At 41.5% G+C, this 22,923-nt stretch overlaps 1 protein-coding gene across 12 annotated transcripts in view; it reads left to right on the top strand.

Annotated features, from left to right (window-relative positions):
* LOC107372769 (CUB and sushi domain-containing protein 3) overlaps positions 1 to 22,923 on the top strand; it is a 630,513-nt gene that overhangs the window by 513,692 nt on the left and 93,898 nt on the right. For 11 of the 12 annotated variants that reach the window (XM_070547446.1, XM_070547444.1, XM_070547452.1 and 8 more), the window contains 9 exons: positions 7,382 to 7,482; positions 7,657 to 7,725; positions 7,810 to 7,966; positions 10,863 to 11,054; positions 15,483 to 15,609; positions 15,685 to 15,887; positions 18,154 to 18,345; positions 18,530 to 18,668; positions 18,740 to 18,927. In XM_070547446.1, the coding sequence (XP_070403547.1) occupies positions 7,382 to 7,482; positions 7,657 to 7,725; positions 7,810 to 7,966; positions 10,863 to 11,054; positions 15,483 to 15,609; positions 15,685 to 15,887; positions 18,154 to 18,345; positions 18,530 to 18,668; positions 18,740 to 18,927 (1,368 nt within the window). The remainder of the gene's footprint in view (positions 1 to 7,381; positions 7,483 to 7,656; positions 7,726 to 7,809; positions 7,967 to 10,862; positions 11,055 to 15,482; positions 15,610 to 15,684; positions 15,888 to 18,153; positions 18,346 to 18,529; positions 18,669 to 18,739; positions 18,928 to 22,923) is intronic. The other variant, XM_070547447.1, reaches the window with a different exon arrangement.

The raw sequence follows: 22,923 nt of genomic DNA, 5'->3' as shown, positions 1-22,923 counted from the left end.
TGGGCTGAGGTTTCCCTCCAGGCGCATGCATTAATCAGTACCAACATGGACTGGATTGAAATAAGCCTTTTTTAAATTTAATCCATGTAATTAGAGTACTCTACTCCAACAGCTCAGCATGAAAATGAACCACACCTGCAATATATATTTCTGTCGTCAATTCTTGATTTAGTGAAAAACCTTGAAAGACATAAAAAAACCAAGAAAATGTTTCGAATAAAATAAATGCACGAGTTTTTAAGGAAACATCGATGTGCTCAATTATCACAATATTTTATGCTATGACACTGAATCGATATTGGAAAGCATTTTTATTAAGAATTTACATCAGATCATTTACTTTAGTTCTTTAGTTTTAGGCAATTCAAACTTCTACCACTAGGTGGCAGCAGTTTTAACGCCTTCAGCCCGACAGAACAAGATATCTTCATAGCGTCGGATGTGTTTGGAAGTTTCTGAGTTTTTCTATTAAATTATCATCTGGATTTTGGTCTCGCAACATATCGTATCGTCTTTTCTGTATCGTGATATTTATCGTATCACCAGATTCTTGCCAGTACACACCCCTATTGCACAGGTGCCTTACTGTTAATGGTTAATCTGCAGCACAGCAGGCTCCAATAGCAGCGTAGAATATCAGCTGGGTTAAAGAATAACAACATATTTAACGGGAAAACTGGTTTAGCTCAAACCCAGTGTAAAAGCTCTTTATCTAATGAACTACACTGGCTGTAACTGTTGTTACGGTGGTTTGCATTTATTATTTTCACAATAGAATATTCAGAAAAGCTTGGACAGTTATATAAGAGGTTATTTTTTTTATGTTCCCTGACCATTTTTGAACACTGTATTAGATTTTTGCTGATGAAAATGAGACTAGATAGGGACCGACAGCACATAAAGGCATAGCATAAATGAACAAGAGGGAGGACGGTGTAGGAAACTCCGGAGAAGGACTCAAAGAGGAAAGATGATTGAAATAGAGGCTGGTGATGGAGGCGCTATTGATATAAAGTGGAAGAGAGGGAGAAAGCGTAAGCATGAGGGAATTAAAGAGGAAAAAGGGAGAGGGTGGAGAGGTAATTTTCTAAATGGAAACTATAGCAGGGTGATTTATCGATGGTATGACAGCTGTAATGTGACTATTACACAAGTATGGACACAGAAAGGGAGAGAGGGAGGGAGAGGATGGGGACATGAATTCTGAAGATGGAGGGCAGATGTGAAAAGTTCAGAGAAGGAGTGTGTTTGAGCCAAATACTTGATGCATTGCAGCCTCAACATATGCAGAGAGCGGATAGTTTGGCTATTTTAAAAAGATTGTTAAATCGTTCTCATTCTCAGATAATGCACGAGGCACTTATTGACGTATTGATTCATTTTTACTGCTCAGAAGAAAGGATTGCCACTTCGAGGCCAGCCAGTGTTTTCCCACTGTCTGTTTAACAGGTGAACAACTTATCCAGCCTCCTCCGGATTATTCTAAATAATGTTCTGCAGTGTTTGCCTCTCCCACCCATTTAAAGTACTGTCACTTTTAATACTGCCATTAACTTATATAGTTTCTAAAATCTAAATTTAGGTGGAATAATTGTTTTTGACGCTTATAAATAGTTTTCAGAAGATGTTTAATTACCACTACTTTGTCCTGATTATTTCACTATTAAGCTTTCACTGTGTGTCGACACAGATGACAAAAAAATACATTATAAACAACGGTAACACTTCCTTTTACAGTCCCATAAATACTAAGTACTTACATGGTAATTGCATAAGAAGTTAAAGTGTATTATGATAAATGGCCTGTATTTGATATAGGAGAATAAGAAGAAAGTATCATTTCTATAGCGCCTCTCAAGTTAAAAATCACGAGGCGCCTATAGCGCCTTCTAGAGTCCTGGAACCCCCCAAGGCGCTTTACAACACAGTCATTCACCCATTCACACACAAATTCACACACTGGTGGGGATGAGCTACGATGTAGCCACAGCTGTCCTGGGGCGCACTGACAGAGGCGAGGCTGCCGAGCACTGGCGCCACCGGTCCCTCCGACCACCACCAGCACAACACATTCTCACACCCAGGGCGTCGGAAACAAACGCTTGGTCAGCCACCCTCCACGTCAGACCCCAGATGCCAAAAGTGCCCTTTTTCATTACTTATGTGCGAAATGGGTTTTTTCTAGGGCCGGGACTTTTAACGCGTTAATTACGATTAATTAATTAGAAAAAAATAACGCGTTAAAAAAATTAACTCATTTAATCGCAGCTTGCATTTCAAGCACGGCGGAACCTTTGTCATTGCACGATTTCCTCATAGACTGAATATCACTGACGCACACAACAATGCACAGCCGATGTGCACAGCGCTAATGGCTGCTAAAACGTAATAAAAACAGAAAGAAGTTGCCTTGCTTGGACTGATGCAGGATTTAGGAAACACGTCCGCCTCTTTTCTTAACTTGGGGGAAAAAAAAACTTCCAGACAACAACGGAGTCCGTGCCGCGGACATTTTTCAGAGATCGTCTCTGCTGCAGCTGCCCGCCCGGTAGCACAGAAAACTTTACAAAAGTTGCGGTAAGCTATATTTTTAACATTTACGTAACATCTGTGCAGCGCTGAAAGCACCAGACATAATAATTCTGTGCCCTAACAGTAGTTTATGAAAGTAGTCAGACAAACGAGAGGCACCTGGCTGCCGCTGGGAGAACGCTCCGTGTTCTCACTTCTCTGTAAACAATCACAAACAACGTGTCTTAAAGTTGAAAACAGAAGTTTCAGTTAAAACAGAAACACTCTGAAACTTTTCTTATGATTTTCTAAACAATTCTGTGGGGGAATTATATGTTTTTGAGACGAGTCTCTGTCTAAACATCACATGCATTACTATCATTAAGCAGCAGGTGTGTTGAAGCTGTCATCAGCTGAGGGGCGGATGCTTAAGTGCATCAGGGGCAGCGAGGAACAAGGAAGTTGTGATCAGGCTGGAGATCACACCAGATTCGCTGCTGCAGGCATGAATCTGCGGGTCTGCAGCATCCCCTTCTTAACGTGACAGCAGGACTTCCCATGTAAGGAAGGTCCGCTCACCTGTTCGTCAGATCATTATTTCCTCGCCATGATCTTTTATCATCCCATCATCCTCCAGTCATCCAACTGGAACCAGTTAGTGTTCCTGATCATTCTCAGAATATGCCATGCCTGCTCTGGTGTTAAAAGTTAGTACATTTAAGTCCTAGATCATATTTGTGCCTGTTCTACTGTCATTTTGAAGGATTGTTATTTGTGTTTTTACTACATTATGAGTAGAAATGCTAATAAAAACTCCCAATTATACAAACAAGTGAAACTGGAAAAATTAGAATCTGGTGCAAAGTCAAATTTATTTCAGTCATTCAACTAGACAGAGAGACTATTTAAAGGCTCAGGAACCCTTTGCAGATGTTTTCTATTTGTAATTATAAATTTTTGTTGATTTGGGGTTTGTTTCATATCACACAGTGACATTTGATTAATTAAAATGCATTTTTTATTAAAAGCTTTAGTTTACAGTAATAACCATGTCTAATGTTTGATTCTCTATCTCATAATTTTAATTAAAAGTTTTACTTTGAGAGCACATTTTCCTGAACGATTAAAATGCGATTAATTGAGATTAATTAATTACAAAGCCTGTAATTAATTAGATTAAATTTTTTAATCAAGTCCCAGCCCTAGTTTTTTCCTTTTTGTAACTGCAGTTCCCAATGCAGCATAAAACTGACGTGATTAGATATCCGCTGATGTGGCACAGAACCAGCTCATTTAACCGCACCTAAACCTTAACGTTTCACTATTTATAACCTTCCCCTCACCCTCATCCTAACCTTAACCCTCATTTAACCGATGCAGCACCGAACCGGCTTGTTTAACCGCACCTAAACCTTAAATGCGGCACCGAACCAGCTCATTTAACCGATGCGGCACCGAACCACCTCGTTTAACCGCACCTAAACCTTAACGTTTCGCTATTTATAACCTTCCCCTCTCCCTCATCCTAACCTTAACCCTCTTGCTACCTAAAACGTTACTCTCACTGCGATCAAGCATTTGTTTCCCCTGCATTCTGACTCTGACAGTCAGAGTCTGACTGTGAATTTTCGTATTTGCCGCCCAAGGGGAACGTTAAAACGTACCATCTGGCGAGGGGGAGGTTACACATACCCTCTACTTTTAACCTCCACCGTGGTAGTTGAAACCTCCCCCTCGCGTTGGCTCGGTCCAAACCCGACCAATCACGAGGCGGCTCCCGCCGTTCACTTCATAGAGCCGGCTTTTAGAGCGATCGACACATCACCAACGTGTTCGCTAGCAAGATGGTTAAGGTTAGGATAGGGGTGAGGGGAAGGTTAAATAAGAGGATAAGGTTAATGTACAATGAGCTTGTTTGGTGCCCTGGCTGCGTACATCCCATCGCGTCAGTGTAATGCTGCATTGGGATCTGCAGTCAAATAAGGGAAAAACCCCTTTTCGCACATATGTAACGAAAAAGGGCACTATTGGCGTCTGGGGTCTGACGTGGAGGGTGGCTGACCAAGCGTTTGTTTTTGACGCGCTGGGAGTGAGAACGTGTTGACCAGCAGGCAACGTGGGTTGTGTCTTGCCCAAGGACACAACGACAGACTGAGCGGGGCTCGAACCTGCAACCTTCCGAATATGGGGCGAGCACTTAACACCTAGGTGGCACTGTTTCTGAGTTCTTAAACAGTTATTACCATGTAACTCAGGTTTAATTCTAGTTTTATTGTTATTAATCATTCCCAGTAAATACTGTTTTACACAATAATTACTCTTTATTACAATTTTACACTTCAATTACACAATAATACGCTTGAACTTACTATGTAATTACCATGTGAATACTTAGTAATTAGGGGACTGTAAAAGGAAGCATTACCAAAACAACTTTTAAATACTTTTTTCCTGTGTTTTGTTGTCTAGCATTCTTGTTGGAATAATGTCGATGGAGATTTTCAAAAGCAAAAATGAAATGTTGAGATTTGCGCAGAAAGACCGTCAGCGGAATGGAACCAAACCGCTTTCAGAGTCATTTTGTGCAAAACTCAGATGAAAGGTTATCTGGTTATGAAGTTAAACCTTAAAAGGTTTCCTAAAAAAATATATTTTTGAAATGGGATCGGCAGTGATGGGAATAACGTCGTTTCAAATAACAACGTTACTAAAAAAAACAGTTTTTCAGTAACAAGTATTCTAATTAATCAACATCTTCTTTTATCATAACGCCGTTTTCCGTTACTGATGAGGAAATGCGTGCGTTACTAATCAGCACCGTGGTGTGTTGAAGCTGTCATCAGGAGCTAAAGAGGCAGCAGTAGCTCCACAGGTTGAGCGGGTTGTCCAATAATTGGAAGGTTTCAGTATAGCATCCATCACAGAGTTAGTCCTGGTAGATTGTAAGAATTTATAATTATAGAAATTAAAGATTCTTAAACGATCCCAACTCTCTCTTTTCTTGTCTCTCAGTCAATACAGAGTGTTTAAGTAAACTCTCTGATGATAAAAACAACCACTTCTGATTATAATATTTAGATCAAATTACAGTGTATAAATATACGAACCACAGATCACTACAGGTTCAATCCCGGCTCCGGACAGAGAATTCTGCTGTTGTGTCCTTGGGCAAGACACTTAACCCACCTTCCCTGATGGTGGTGGTCAGTGCTCAGCAGCCTCGCCTCTGTCAGTGCACCCCAGGGCAGCTGTGGCTACATCGTATCTCATCACCATCAGTGTGTGAATGTGTGTGATGGATGAATGATACACTGTAGTGTAAAGTGCTTTAGAGTGCTTACTCTGAGAGGCGCTACACAAGTGCGGGTCATTTATCATGTTTTCATCCAAGCGCATCACGGCCGTGAAGAACAAAGAAGATGTGATAATAGTTCCAGCTGCAGACCCGCAGATTCGCTGCTGCAGGCGTAAATCTGCAGCCGTACCATTCTTGGCGTGACTGCGGAACGTCCCAAAGGTCCGCTCACCTGTTCACCGCTCAGACGTCATGATCTTCTACCTTCCTAGATCATCCAACTGTAACCTGTTTCTGATCGTCTCTTTAGTCCAGCTGTAACGTCTCCGACGTCATGGAGCTCAGGTGTTATCAGAACTACCTGTGTGTGTTTACCACCCAGCTTCAGCTCTTCTGGGTTTGCGTCTGACTCAAGTTAGTAAAGTTAAGTCCTCCATCAGGCTTGTGCCTCTTCTAGTGTCATTTTAAAGGATTTTATTTATTTATTTACCCATGGCTAGATTACCAGCAACAGAAATGTTTCTAAAAACACACAATTATGGGAAGCTGAAAAATTAGAATACTGTGCAAAATCACATTTATTTCAGTAATTTAACTAGACTGAGAGACCATTTAAAGGCCCATGAACCTTTACAGGTGTTTCTATTTGCTATTATACATTTTAGCTGATTGGGGTCTTGTTACATATCACACAGTGACATTTTAATAGTCTAGATTAGAGTAATGTTCCAGTTTGTAGTTCCTCCTGTTAAACGCCCATTTATTTCAATTATTCAGTTTTATAACAAAAAACATTGGAGTACATTTTATTATGTTCCAGTCTCGCCATTTATATTTCAGTAATATAGTAAATTTAGTAAGTTTAATTAAGAAGGGAACCCATTTTTATTGCGTTCTTTAATGAAAAAAAGTAATAAAATAGTTATTTTTCTTAGTAATTAGTTACTTTTGTAATCTTGTAGTAGTAGATAAAGTAATCAGTAACTATAACTAATTACTTTTTAAAAGTAACTTTCCCAACACTGGTGATTAGTCACTTTGGGTTTCAAATGCAGGCTTAATGTGAAAATAGCCTTCTACCTCTATTTCCTGTAAGTTAGCATTCATGGACTCACCCATCTTGGCTCGCAGCGGAGGAGACTGCTGATGGTTTAGCCTCCAGGAGAGAGCAGAGCGTGCCTCGTCTAGTAAAAACGAACCGTTAGCATTAGCAACTAATCAACATGACAGAACTGCTTCAGACTTGTTAGTTGTGGAGATAAAGCATCCAGTGTTGCAGAGCAAACTGAGTCAGTGGTAGAGATGTGTTGCTGTTATCCAATCAGAGCCCAGATGTTTGAATACCAGGAAAAAAGACCTAAAATCTTGTCATCGTCTGCGCCGGCTAACTTCCACTTTCTGAAACAGGAGCGCAAGACTTTTTTCCACACAGAATCCCACTCACAAGGCATTCATTTATACTGGAGACCACTGCAAAAGTACTAAAAAAGAAGTGAACTTGTCATTTTACCCAAACTTTCCCAAATGCTGCCAATGGAAGTTAAACCGTGTCTTTGTATTGTGTTTCTTCTTTAGCCGAGTGTGGTTCTTCAGTTGTAAATAATGAAGGAATACTCCTTTCTCCCAACTATCCACTGAACTACGACAACAACCATGAGTGCATCTACAGCATCCAGGTAGTCCTGTAACTTGTAGGACCTTTGGGTTTCTGTTCAATAGGGATGGTTTAAGCAGTATTTAAAAAGAGGCACCATGCATTCAAATGGTGCAATAATACAGTTTTAACAACAAGTGCAAACCGCCCGTGATCCTGGTCTGTAAGCCTGATCTGTATTCCATGTTGACTCCAGGTGCAAGCTGGGAAAGGCATCAACATTTCTGCGAGGACCTTCCATCTCGCTCAGGGCGATATTCTCAAAGTAAACAAACGCATATACTTACAGAGCTCTCAATGTTGTTCTTTCTACCCCAAAAAAAGTATTTAAAATGTTGTTTTGTTGCAGATTTATGACGGGAAAGACAACACAGCCCAGGTTCTGGGAGCTTTTACTGGGTCATCCATGTTGGGCCTCACTCTGATTTCCACATCAAACCACCTTTGGCTGGAGTTTTATAGTGATTCAGAAAGCACCGGAGAAGGATTCAAACTAGTCTACTCAAGTAAGTTTTGAAAGAAACTTCTCTTTTCATCAGCCTTTTTATTTCCTCTTGAAAGAACTTTGGGCAGGGGAGAAAAAAAAATCTTGTTTTTATTCATATGCGGCCTTCATTTAATCAGGAAACACTCGGGGAGATTAAAAATCTATTTTGCAAGCGCATGCTGGCCAAGACAGCAACACAGAAAAGGTTTCAGACGTGATTACAAAAATCAAAGCAATAAAAATAAACCCAAATTTTAAAAGCATTTACAACTAGATGTACTTGTCACCAACTGTTCTAAACAAACCACTTTAAAGTGTCCCGGGAGACCGGCTCGTGAAGCTTTAAGTCTAATTCCTCTACTGATTCCAGGAAGATGGATATTTAAAAAAACCCTCTTCTCCATTCAGGCTGGACTCTTGGGGCTGTAAGAAGGTAGATGTTCTGAGAGTGCGAGTGTTGTCTGGTTGATTCTTGCATGGAAAACAGTTGGTACTCACTCTTGTTTATGGCTCTGCACAAGCTTGTACATGTATTTTTTTGCTAGAATAAAAAAATGTTCAGCAAATCTTAGCAAATTATTGGAATTTTTTTTGTATCAAAGGTTCTTGACTGGAAATCATACAAAGTGAGAGCCTGATTGCAACACGGGGTTTACTTAGCAACACAGCTAATTATGTGGGTGGTGCCCCGGGAACAAAATGGGTATAAGTGCCTTTGTTAGTAACCAAGCTGTTGTAGTATAAATTACTATAGTATAAATATGGCCAGCATGTGCTGAGGGGACCCGTTTTGGTGGTCAGGTCTCTGCTTTTTGCAGATGAGGTGGTCCTGTTGGCTTCACCAGACAGTGATCTCCAGCTCTCGTGAAGCAGCTGGGGTGAGAGTCAGCTCCTCTAAATCTGAGACCGTGGTCTTGAGTCGGAAAAGGGTAGAATGCCTTCTCCAGGTCAGGGATGAGGTCCTGCCTCAAGCGGAGGAGGTTAAGGATCTCAGGGCTTTGTAGACGAGTGAGGGAAATGTAGTGCGGGAGATGGACAGGCGGATTGGTGCTGTGTCTGCAGTGCTGCAGGCGTTGTACCGGTCTGTCGTGGTGAAGAGTTGAAAGGCGAAGCTCTGGATTTACCAGGTGATCTACGTTCCTACCCTCACCTATGGTCACAAGCTTTGGGCAGTGACCAAAAGAATGAGACCGCAGATACAAGCGGCCAAAAGGAGTTTTCTCCACAGTGTGGTGGGGCTCTCCCTTGGAGATAGGGTGAGAAGCTAAAGTGACTTCCAATTTTTGAGTGAATGGACCTAATATGCGTGTTTTTGGACTGTGGAAGAAAACCCACTTTTCCAATGGGAGAACATGCAAACTCCACGCAGCAAAGGCCACAGACCGGATTCAAACCTGCAACACTTTTGACTGCAAGGTAACACTGCTACCAACTATGACCCCTTTTTTGTTTCTGTTCAACATAATAGGTCGTACTTGAAACCTGAAGATAAAAACGAATTTGTCGCAGTTAGTTATAGCTTCCAAAGAGTTCCTGCATCCGTTGGTGCTCGCCTGTCCTCGACAGTCCGCTCTCATCGTTGAAATTAGAAGCTCTGCTCTAATTACGCTTCACATGATTGCATGACCAGGTTTGCATTGTTCTTTTTGAATGAACGGAGGATTTCTCTGCACCCTTCTCATAATTTAGCTAAGTATTTTTTGGGGGGGTGGGAGAACATTAGCTTAAATAGCACTGCAGCATTTTTCTGTTCGTATTTCTGTGCTACAATTTGATATGAAGACAGGGTATCCGCGGGTCCTTAAAAAGTCTGAAAAAGTCTTAAATTGGCTTTTCTAAATTTAAGGCCTTAAAACTCCTTAAAAGTGACAAATAATCCTTAAATACAGTTTCCAAAGGTCTTAAATTACCAAAGACCCAATGAACAAGAATTTCTAGTTAGTCTTCAGCATTTTTTTTTGTATGATGTTGGCGTAAGCGGAACCGTACACATTCAGTTGGTTGTGAAAGAGGGCTATTTTTAGATGAGCACATTAGCTGGTTAAGCTAGTGGGAGCTTGCGCCATGGGGAAGTGCAAGTTTAATGGTAATTGGGTGGGTAATCTCACGTTTGCGATGTGGTTAGCACCGGTTCCAGGCAATAGCTGGAAATTATAGCTTCAATTTAATTTAAAAAAATAGCTTAAATTTGGTCGAAGCGGCCTTAAAAAAGGTCTTTAAAAGTCTTAAATTCGGCTCCCTTAATCCTGCAGATACCCTGGAAGAGTAAAAGCTGTAATCGAGTATAAATCTCGATAGATTTCAATGAATAATTCATTCTCTTTTGTTTCCGTACACATGTTTAACAAACAGAGTCATTTCAGATGGGTAACGGTGCCCTGTAGATCTCTGGGTGATGATAGATGTGTTTCCGTTGCTCAGTGGTGAAAGCTCGGTTTTCCAAATGACCACGTTTAAAGATTTAGACACGCCCCTACATCACTGCCCGGAGAACAGCTCAAAACACGGCCGCCACCTTGTCTTCTGGGTAATGTCGTAGATCAAATCCTGGTTATGGTCTTGTAAGGATATTTATAAATCTATTCAAATCCTACGCTGGAAGACTGTGCGCTAACTGAATATTCTGAATATTACCATGGAAACTGAGCTCAGAGAGTGAAAAACAACCTTAAATTGGATAAAGTGTACACATGTTCCTGTATCACTCCTAAATGGTATGCATCGTGTATCCTTTTTACAGAGTTGCTGATGCCAGCTTGGTTGTAAACAAAATACTTAAGTGCACCAGATTTTAAGGAGATATCGCCATTCATTTGGGGAAAAATACATTTGTTTCCTCATATGGGCTTTGCATTTCCCATTTGAAGTTTTTTTTAAGTCCACTCTGAGTATTTTTCGCCCTTTTCTCCAACCAGGTTTCGAGTTATCTCACTGCGAGGACCCCGGCGTGCCTCAGTTTGGCTTCAAAGTCAACGACCAAGGCCATTTCTCTGGGAGCAGCATCACATACAGATGTGAGCCAGGGTACACGCTGCATGGGGCCACCACACTGAAGTGTATGACTGGTGAAAGGAGAGCTTGGGACAACCCTCTGCCTTCATGTATCGGTAGGTCTTTGAAATGTGAATCAGTTACTCTTGGAAAATCGGTGGTCTCAAACTCCGGCCCTTGAGGGCATCGCCCAGCATGTTTTAGTTGTTTCCCTGCTCTGACACAGTTGATTGAATGGTTGAGTCACACCTTAATCACCTGCTAATGTATACAGGTGGTTTTAAACAGCCCTCAAAGACCAGAGTTTGAGAGCTAAGCCACAGACATAATGGCACTTAGCTACACATTTTATTTTACTCAGTGGAAACATTTTAGGGACAAAAACCCAATGCTGTATCCGCAGTAGCTGCAACTCCGCCAAGGCTGCCCTTTGTCACCGATTTTGTTCATAACAATTATGGACAGGGTTTCTAGGCACAGCCAAGGTGTTGAAGGGATCCGTTTATGTGGCCTAATTATCGAGTCTCTGCTTTTTGACGATGATGTGGTCCTGTTGGCTTCATCAGAACGTGATCTCCAGCTTTCGCTGAGCGGTTTGCAGCAGAGTGTGAAGCAGCTGGGATGAGAGTCAACTCCCCTAAATCCAAGACCATGGTCTAAAGTCGGAAAAGGGTGGAATGCCTTCTCCGGGTCAGGGATGATGTCCTGCCTCAAGTGGAGGAGTTTTAGTATCTCAGGGTCTTGCTCATGATTGATGGGCGGATCGGTGCCGTGACTGCAGTGATGCGGGAGTTGTACGGATCTGATGTGGTTAAGAGAGAGCTGAGCCAGAAGGCAAAGCTCTTGATTTACTGGTCGATCTACGTTCCTACCATTACGGTCACAAGCTTTGGGTGGTGACTGAAAGAACGAGATCGCGAATACAAGCGGCCGAAATGAGTTTTCTCCACAGGGTGGCTGGGCTCTCCCTTAGAGATAGGGTGAGAAGCTCGGTCATCTGGGAGGGGCTCTGAGTAGACCCGCTGCTCCTCCACATCAGAAGGAGCCAGTTGAGGTGGATCGGGCATCTGGTCAAGATGCCTCCTGGACGCCTCCCTGGTGAGGTTTTCCAGGCACGTCCAACCCAAGGGAAGATGCTGGAGGGACTATGTCTCATCTGGCCTGGGAACGCCTTAGGATTCCCTGGAGGAGCTGGCCCAGGTGGCTGGAGAGAGGGAAGTCTGGGCCTCTCTACTCAGCCTTGTTTTAGCCCAGAACAAATATTCCGTCGATCAAATCACATTGCAGAGATTTCCTGGGCCATCTTAAAATGTGCCAAACAAAAAATAAAATATCATAGCCTAGCATAGAAAACCGAATCATATTATAGGGACGCAGCAATTAAAACACACTTCATTTTAACGCAAACACTTTCAACAGCAACATTTGTTATTGCACAGTGGAAAGATTACACCGTTTTTCTGTTTTCGGCAACATCTCCGCTTACGGAAGATCCTCTCAATAAACTGGAAGCAAAACAGATGGGAGGCCAATTTCTTTTTGAATTGCCTTCTTGATTTCTTACGTTTACCACAAACTGTTGAGAGTTTAAAGTCCCAGTGAAAAACCAATTTATTTAGGATTACACCACCTGGATGCTTTCTGTCCAACACAAACAACCGTTTGCCTGTAGTGGGCAATTTTATCTTGTGTTTCTGGAGGCTACATTCATGTACGTTCAGCACTCAGACATGCTCTTACACACACACACACACACACGCTTCCTACTAACTCCTATTTATGTGTCTGTCTAAGCAACCATCCCTTTTTCTTCGAATTGACCCATAAACTACTTTTAATCAATTTGCTTCTTGCTACAGACACATTTATCAAAGCAGCAGTTCTTTTATGGAAACGATAAAACACGCTGGGAAGTACACCCCCCTTTGACCATTGACACATTTCTAAATATTCTGTTATAACATCATTGCCGTTTTAATGTCTCTAAACAGATGGGACATCATACAAACAAATATTGATGTCAACAAATCGATTTTCTTTCTCAGGATTTTGCACTTTAGCTTTTCACAAATACACACCGACATGAAAAGAACGGGTCGTATACACAAAAATATGATGTCGCGAAACTATGAGGTACAATTTGCTGCTAAATATATGAACCAATTTATTTTTTATACAATATAAAAAAGAAAGTGATAAACTGTGAAATAGTACAATATGAAATTAAAATAGAATTTGCTAAAAAATACAAGCTAATCAAGACGTTTATCAGAACGATTTATAAACAATACAATATATCGCACTAAAAATTTCAATTGGAAATAACCAATATTGGTTTTCAGTCTTAAATACATACCATACACACATGATACATCAAACTCTTCAGCTACTTTTCCTCTCTCTCAAAATTAAAGCATATGAGAGATTTGAAGTAAAGTTTATGAAATAGTTCAGTTTGTTTGGCACAACTTGTAGGAATTAGCCCTGTGTGAACATACGCTGCCCTCAACACATAGCTATGTGTAGCTAGCCAGCTAGCAACAAAAACAAAAACAAGATTCTTATTCCAAGGTTTAATTTTCTTATCTGAAGATCTTTATGAATGTTTTATCATAGCTGCAATATACAGAAAAAGAAAAAAATGCATTACTAACTAATACACACATCTTAGTGTCACTCTTAAAGGAGAATGACTATTACTACTATCAGCCTACTACTACTACGACTACTACTACTAATGAGATTCTGCTTTTGGAGACAAAATAAATGTGGCACTTTTCCTATTACTAACTTAAATGGAGTAGTTGTAAATGTAGGCATGCATAATAGGAGATATGTGGTGTTAGTAACATAAAATGTTTTAGTCTTTCTTTTTTATGTGAGTACACATCATATTGGAAATTAGGACTAGGAAATATGCATATATCTGTAAAAACAAAATAAAAAGCCAATACAGAGTATCCATAGTTGGATGTTTTTGCGTAGAAACATGGTGGTGCTATATACTGTCTCTGCCAGGCCAAAACCTTGAATCTCCTAAAATCTAACGTTTTAGTTCAGTAAAGTCTTTTATTTTTCTTTTACATGAAATTAACAGTTTAGTCACTAATCCTGTGACACTTTTACTGGATCGTCATCCATGAAAACAACCACAGATGTTAAGGGTGACCCATGGAGTTCAGAAACTTCTAATGAGGAATGAAGGAACAAGGATTTGCCTGACTGATTGTATACTATATGATAAATGACCACAGTTGTATAGCGCCTTTCAGAGTCAGAGGACTCCAAAGCACTTTACACTACAGTGTATCATTCATCCATTCACACACACATTCCCTGGTAATGAGCTACGATGTAGTCACAGCTGCCCTGGGGCGCACTGATCACCACCAGCAGTGTCTTGAATCTGCAACCTTCCGATTGTTGGACAGCCTGCTGTACCTCCTGAGCTTCTGCTGCCCCCACGATACTTGATGGACCAGATGCACTGTGCTACCAAACCCATTATTGTCCCTGTACGTTACATTTCATCTCATACGCTGCCTTTATTAAAGCTGCATAAATAAGTTATTTAGTGCGCCCTGTTGCACCGCTGCAGTAACATCGTTTAATTAGGCCCAAAGAAAGGCAACGTCATTTCAAAGGGACGAACAAAATGTCTGCTGCAGTTTAAGACCCAGCCAAACACTTGAAAGGCCTTTCTTTCCTCATTCCCTCCTTTCAACTTTTGGATTTTGAACTCAGCTTAATAAGACTCCCTCCTTTTTCACTATTAATAATGAAAGACTCATAAAACCACTGGCTAAAATTCTCTGACTTTGTATTTTAGCAGTGACACACCGTGACCTCATCCAACCGCCAGTCTTAATATTGTATTTCTTATTATTATTGCTCAGGTTCTCCTTCTTTACCCCCGTTGGTTCTTTTTTTAAACTCCCCTTCCCTTTGCCTATAGTCTTACGGCGTCCTCTCTTTATATTGCTCCTGTTACACCAGATAATGTATTCAAGTGATGAGGAGCCCGAGGGAGGAGGGACTTGCAGAGGGAGGAACAGCAGAGAGAATGAAGATTGCGAAAATATATAACTGAGAGAGACAAAGTGGGAGAGAGGAATTATTTTAGTTATATAATGTGATGTGATTCCTTCAGGGAGGAATGCAAGATCAGCACTTTGTTTCTTCTTCCTGCTCATCCGTCTTCCGCTCCACTCTTAATGTTCTGCTGGGACAGAAAAAAACCAGAGAGACGGCTTGACGCAGAGGTGGAGCGGCGGCTTCGTTTTTAATCATCTGCTTTTTTTCTTTGGTGATCATTTAGCGGCCCCACGGGTCCACCTTGTGGGTTTGAATGTCTAAATAAACAATTGCCTCAGACAGATAAATGGTTGACTTGTCGTCGCTCTGGAACACACTGGGATGTCTTAGTTCATGTCATTCGTGGGACGTCAGCGACGGTTGTGTAACATCATGTCAGCGACATTTCACACAGTATTCATATCAAAAGGGATTCGGTGTATTTTACGTGTTTTTTATCTGTCCTGCAGCCGAGTGCGGCGGCCGCTTTAAAGGCGAGTCCTCCGGGAGGATTCTTTCCCCTGGATACCCCTTTCCTTACGACAACAACCTCCGCTGCACCTGGACCATCGAGGTGGATTCAGGGAACATCGTGAGGTAAAGCGACCTTTTCAAAAGAAGGCTTTCCTTTAAAACGTCATTATTTTTAATCGTATAAACACATTATTACAGCCTGCAGTTCCTGGCCTTCGATACTGAAGCCAGCCACGACATGCTGAAGGTTTGGGACGGCCCACCTGAGAATGAAATGTCTCTGGCTGAGCTCAGTGGGTCTCTGCTCCCGGAGGGAATCCACTCCACCCTAAACACCGTCACGGTTCAGTTTGAGACCGACTTTTACATCAGCAAGTCGGGATTTGCTATTGAGTTCTCAAGTAAGTAAAACGAATCAAATATTGAACGCGTACGTTTGCACTTCCCCAAAGTAGAATCCCGTTTATTTAATTAGACCTAAAATAAAATGTGTGTTAGCCACTTCATCTCACCCATGAGAGAAAAATGAAAACCATAAGAGAGCTCTGCGGATACGGAGTCCCAATCCAAGACTTCAGCAACGCATTAAAATAAGAAGACCAAAGGAAAACACATCTAAGTTGTCCATTAAGTTTCTCTTTCGCTTGTGTAGGAAGAACATCTCCCCCCCCATTATGCAACTTTTCTCTGCACAACACCTGTAGCTACTACAGTCAGCTCAAGTGCTGTAGGAGGCTGAGAAGCCCAGACTTTTCACAGTCCGTCTGTGGTTTCTCGTTGTGTATTAGCGTATCTTTTACTGTCGGCTGGTTCTGCGTTTTTGTCCGAGTTGCTGCAGTGAACTAGGCTGAGTGGGACTTTGCGGAGACCTGTGATTCGCTTTGGGGACACCTGAAAGAAAAAGCTGAAAGAGAGTAGTTTGTTTTGAAGGCTTCGTGTCATGCAGCTCTGTCTAATCCACCACGAGAGATGCTCAGAATGCACACATTACAAGCGTCTGTTAAAATACCACCAACTTACAGGCATCTTACCTCTCCGCTGGAGACACGTTAGCCTGCTAGCTAAATTGTGTGACGTTGTGACGTTTTCCTCCAGGAAACGATGAATATGATGTAGGGGAGCTTGTTAAAATTAGAATTGTTGTTCCATTTGAAAAATATCTATTTCAGGATGAATTTAGAAAGTCATGTTTGTTGTTTTATTTGGTTAAATCCGGTCTTTTCCTTGCGATTCCGACCCTTTGAGAATCACGTGATCGGCCCGATCTGTGATCACGCGATTTCCAAAGGGTCAGAGTCGCATGGAATCGGAGCATCCCCTAATTTATATCCTTTTTTATTAGGCAAGGCAGTGCACCTTTACGTATAGAGCACATTTCAAACACAGAGGCGATTCAATGTGCTTTACAATTATCAGGACACGATATGAAAACATAAAAACACAAATGGAGTTGCAGTTCAGAGCTAAAGGAGAAGACAGAGGTACAGTGCAGATTACAGCGGAGACAACGAGTACATTAGGGTTTTTAGTTTAACAACACGAGGGTTGGGGCACATCTCAGGGCAAGGGGAAGCTGATTCCATATGTGAGCAGAATAGCAACTTAAAGCATCTCCATCTTGTTTTGTTCTGACCCGAGGTTCTAACAGCTGATTGTTATCAAAGGATCTCAGAGCCCTGTTGGGTGTACATATAGGAATGACATCTGACATGTATTTTAGTCCCATGCCATTGAGTGATTTATAAACTAGTAGTAGCACTTTGAAGTCTATTCTATTGTTTATTGGTAACCAGTGTAGGGATCTAAGATCGGGAGTGATGCGCTCCATTCTCTGAGTTCTTGGTAAGACTCTAGCAGCAGTTGTTTCACAGCTTCTTTTATTATATTATTGCACGAGAATTAAACAGCAAAATGTAAAACACTTAAGACTGACACCAGAATATATTTAGTTATTAATAAAGTCAAACCAACTCTAAGGAGATCAAATAAAAAGTATAAATGGAAGTTCATAATGGAAAAAAAACACAATGAGTTCATTTTAATGTTATGTGACCTCACCATTTTATATTTGCTATTTCAATAAGATAACAGGACAAATGACAAAAGGTCTGACTAAATGTAAAAATTTCATCTACCAAGGCAGAAATAGATCTAAAGGAACAAATTTCAATATATTTTTTTATTTCAAAATAAAATAGAGGATTTTCACAATTATGAATATTACAAATCACATTCAAGGGGTGAAGCAATAATAATTAATTTTGTTGTTTTGAACTAAATATGTAAAACAGACTCAGAACAACACGCAAACAAACCCCTGTTCAGTAAAAACTAAATGGAAAAGCTGGTAAAAGCTTAGAAAAATCACCAGTTAGAGTTTTTTTTTTGCATATGAGCGTTATTTTAATAAATATGTGTGTATTTTTACAAACCCCACTTCTTATGTAACCTAAATAACTTTACCCAAGAGGATAGTTTGGCAGCATCTTGCTTTGAACGTCAGATATTCTACACTCTGGTGTTGTACGTAGTTACTGGGGTTGTTTTTAGCAAAGGTTCGGCACAAGGCAATAGTCCAAACCCATATATAGTAGAACGTGTGTGACCCTGCTTTTTGTAATTGCTCTCCTTTCCCTCATCCATTGTCCCCGTCTCCTACCTGTCCAGGCTCGGTGGCTACAGCCTGCAGGGACCCAGGTGTACCAATGAATGGTAGTCGTAGCGGAGATGGCCGTGAGCCGGGGGATTCGGTGTCCTTTCAGTGCGACCCTGGATACGAGCTCCAGGGGGACGACAGAATAACCTGCATACAAGTGGATAACAGATACTACTGGCAGCCCAGTCCTCCCGTCTGCATAGGTAAGAGCTCTGGTACATTCTGTAGGGACATTAAAATAGATGTACTGCACACAGCTGGAGTTGTTTACACTCAAGGACACACTTGCCACGGACGTATAGAAGGGCAGTGTCCTGTTTGCTCAAGCATATTTAGGGAGTTATGGTGTTTTAAGGCTAATAACATTTAAATTTGTTGCCATTGTAGCACCTTGTGGAGGAAACCTGACAGGCTCCAATGGATTTATACTCTCTCCTAACTACCCCCATCCCTACCCTCACTCAAAGGACTGTGATTGGCTCATTGCTGTCAACTCTGACTACGTTCTGTCACTGGCTTTTATCAGGTAACTTGCAAACCTGCAGTCTGTTCCCGGTAAAAAAAACGGGAGCTTCTCACCTCTTATCTTGTTTCTAGCTTCAACATCGAGCCAAACTACGACTTCCTTTACATTTACGACGGTCCGGACAGCAACAGTCCGCTGATCGGCAGCTTCCAGGACAGCAAACTCCCAGAGAGGATAGAGAGCAGCTCCAACACTATGCACTTGGCATTCCGCAGTGATGGGTCGGTGTCTTACACCGGCTTTCACCTGGAATACAAAGGTAACGTAAAGATGAAGCTCTGAACTGAACAGATTATTACAGTGGAGGTCAAATAAGTTCAAAAAAGAGTTAAAGAAGTTAGGATGGGTAAATTCGACCTGCCTAGAGCGTGTAATATCAGCTATAACCAGCAGCCACACTAGATGGATCTCTGCATGTCGTCATGACAACATGCAACTGCAGCGTTGTCTAACCAACCAGTGTCACCATGAGACTAACGATAAACCTCTCGCTGTTTTATTTTAGTTAGGTTTTATTTGCAATTTACTGGAATATTATTGGTAAATAGTAAAACTATTATTTATAATTGATGTTGCAATGCCAGTCAGTTGTTGGTGTATTGGCTGGTCCTAATCAAAATTTTGAGTCACTTGTCTTTTAAATAATTCTCTGAAATCTTTTGTGAAGGAAAATAGTTTCTCTTCCAATCTATTTAAAACAAATGATTGTCACGTTGTTGGTGAACCAAATGGAAAAGCTAGTTTCTGTGAGTGAACACTGTCTTACCTTTAAGCTCTGCACGAGTAATCCTACGTACTCAGTCCAAGTGCATGTCTACAAAAGGCAAATAAAGATGTCACCCATCTTATGTTATCACACAGCCGAACAACAAATAAAAACCACTTTACTAGGTTATGAAATGGTTTCTCTTATGGAATTAGAAGCCAAATAAACATATGTATGGCATCCAAATGTACTTCAGCAACAAGTACTAACTTTTTTCCATTAGGGTTTGAGTTGGTTTGCATGTTATGATGCAAACAAGTTTAGCTACAATCGTGACGATGAGTCTCGACTAAGACACCGCTGCCAGGAGGAAACATCTGCTGATTAACTCTTCAGAGAACTGGGGCTGGATTTTAGTGTCATTATAAAGGTCTGTCCCGAAGGGCCTAGTGTAGCGAAGATGATGATGATGATGGCTTTGTTTTTGGAAGGACTTCCCTTCATTAGCTGGGATGACTTCTTCTATGGTCTTTTTCTTTTTTGTGCTCCAACCCTTCTACTGAATACAGCCTCAATCACACATAAGCAAAGTGTTTCCTGTTTGATGGCTTGAATGTCCTTAAATGACATTTTAATGGAACGTAGTACCTCTGGGGACGTGGCCTGAGCGGTACCTGTTCTCTTCTCCATCCTGCTCCTGAATAATCACTCGGATCCTGTGAGGACGAGGAGCTTTTTTCTCCAGTGTGTCTTTTTCTCAAACCCCCACTGATATCCCGCCGTATCTCCTGCACTGATGACTCTCCAGTGCTGTTCGTTCTTTCCTGGACGCTCGCAGTAACCCAATCCAGCAGATGGTGAAGCTGCTCTCGTTTGACAAGAGATTAGTTCCATCGCTCATCGACTTCAGGGATGAGATCTTCCGCCTTGGAGATGTCTGCCTCTCTGAGAGTACAGATGTTAGGCTCACATCTCCACACCTGAGGAGTCTGGAAGACAGCACACACTGCAGACTGTTGCTCTGCGAACCTGTCAACCATCTCATCGGCACTGTTCCACCTGGTGCCTACATCTGTTTCCAGCGTGTGTCTCAGCAGACCAGCTACCTTCTGCTCGTCTTCAGGCGGCTGTTTTTAAGTGCTGAAGTGGTGGGGAAATGTAATGTTTCACCCTCCCACGCTGCCTTGACACCGCAAGTGACTAGAACAGGTCTAGTCTGTGGGAGGAGTGCTTCACACCGCCCAGTCTGGATGTGTTGGTAAAGCCAAATCTGTCTTGGGACTCTTCCAGTCCTTCTCTATATTTGTTTTTGAGCACAAAAAGCAGATCTGGCTCTCACCTGCGATAAAAGTCTGCCATCCGGATGACGCAAGAGTCGTAGCATCGGATGTCCACTCATCATAGAGCTGTTCTTCCTGCTTTGTTCAATTATTCCGACTTGGGTTTTGATCTTTTTACAGAGTGTGTCACTTGGGGTGTCAGTAAAACATCTCCACGAAGAGGAGTTTCATGTCTGTTTCAAAGAGTGAACACTCGGTTCCTAGTGACCAAATGTGAATGCAGTCCTGTGGAAATAAAAGCTGCATTAGTTTATTATTGGCTTCATCATTTTTAAAATAGGTTGAAGCTTTATGTGATGATCTTCTTGGTGACAGAAAACACATCTTTTTGCTTGTCTTCCTCCTATTCTTGACCATTTGTACGTTTAATGATTTATCTGTTTCTTCATGTTTTTCCGCTCTCTTATTTCTTGTTTGAACCTTCAGTCAAAAGTTGTTTTTTTAAATACTTTTGATTCAGATTAAAATCTAAGTTATAGTTTGATGCACACACGCTTTTACGGAGACGTTTTCCCTTTGGGCGTCAGTAGCAACAAAGCCAGGTCACCATCAGTCCATGATTTCATTGCTTCCTTCAGGTTCCTCAAACAAGTGTAGGTTTTGCAGATCTTCACCTCTTTGCCTCACCCCAGAGTGACTTGTACTTCCACGCTCCATCATGTTAACAACAAAGCAAACTTGTTTTTGCTGCTTCTTCTTCTTGTGGTTCTTGGCATTGGTCGGTGAACTGATAAAGCTAGCTGCTATCCATTTATTAGCTACCAGCATGTAAAGAGCGCCCCCTAGGGCACCTACCCGCTCCACAAAACTGTTAAAAGTCCTGTTTCTGCTCAGCGGAGGGCTGGAGAGTGCTGTCCCATGTGAAGCTGGTGAAGTTTGTACCTACACCCGGGGTATTCAGCAGAGGTGTGGACTGGAGACAGTTGACTTGGACTTGAGCCGTTATTTTAATGACTTCTGACTTGACTTGAGCATATTTGATATTTTAGCACAAAAGTGGCACGACATGGACAAAAATCATAAATCATTCTTCGTTCTGGGTTTGATTTACTGCTAAATGCAGCAGCTCTTTGTTTATAATCAGTTTCAGCTGCACTTTCTGCTTGTTTCAGCAAATAAATGAAGCTTTAAGAAGCTTTATTTCTGGTATTTATTCATTATCATTGTCATTAAATTGAAGTTGGACAGATGACTCGATAGTGACTTGAAAAATCAAAGTTAAGGACTTGGACTCGACTTGGACTTGGCTGTCTTTGACTTGGACTTGGCTCGAGACTTGACTGGAAAGACGTGTGACTTGCAAAGCAGTGACTTGGTCACACCTCTGGTATTCAGTTCTGGTCCTGGAGGGAAGGTATCCTGCACATTTCAGTTTTAACTCTGTTTCAGTTAAAATCGGTGATTAACAGCCCTCTGCAGAGCCTGAGGAGCTGCTGCACAGGTGACTCAACCACTGAATCAAGTGTGTTGGAGCAGAGAAACCAGTAAAACGTGCTGGATACCGGTCCTCCAGGCCCTGACATGAAGACCTCTGATCTAACTTTTAAAGAGATTGGTTAAAGTGTAAAAAGAAAAGTCCGAAGTTTCTTAATTCTGCTGCTGCTAAATTAATAAACAAGGAAATCTCTGAAACTCAGTTTTAACATCTTATGAGCGGCATTTGTGCTACTTATAGCACCACCATACAGAACTTAACAATTCATGAAGCAATGCATAAAAATTTCATAAAGAAACACAACTTTTTTTTGTTAACGGAGTGCATCCCAGAGGGAAGTTTTGTTTAATTGCCACTTTATAACTCATTTGGTGAGAAGTGAATGTAATAATCTGCTTAAAGCCGTTATGTCGGGGCTTTTTGGGTCTTATCTGCTTTTCATAAGCACAGCAGCTTGGAAAATGAATCTTTAAGGTTTCTCCTGGTAATGTGACAGAATGTTGGCCTGTCTGTTTGGAGAAGTTAGGAAACATGTAAGCGTTTAAAGGAAGCTGCAACCTGTCCTTATTGATGACTTCATGTTTCATGCTGCTTTCAAGATTAAAAGAATGATTACCCTTTCTGTACTCTGCTGAATGGTTGGGTACTAAATGAGTCCATCAGGGTGTGTGTGTGTGTGTGTGTGTGTGTGTGTGTGTGTGTGTGTGTGTGTGTGTGTGTGTGCGTGTGTGTGTGAGTGATTTACTTGCACAAAAGAGCAAATACTGGCTCTTT

The sequence above is a fragment of the Nothobranchius furzeri genome, chromosome 19, assembly GCF_043380555.1.
Source record: "Nothobranchius furzeri strain GRZ-AD chromosome 19, NfurGRZ-RIMD1, whole genome shotgun sequence".
Classification (NCBI taxonomy): domain Eukaryota; kingdom Metazoa; phylum Chordata; class Actinopteri; order Cyprinodontiformes; family Nothobranchiidae; genus Nothobranchius; species Nothobranchius furzeri.
The sequence above is the reverse complement of the archived record's forward strand: the minus strand, read 5'-3'. Positions and strand labels throughout refer to the sequence as shown.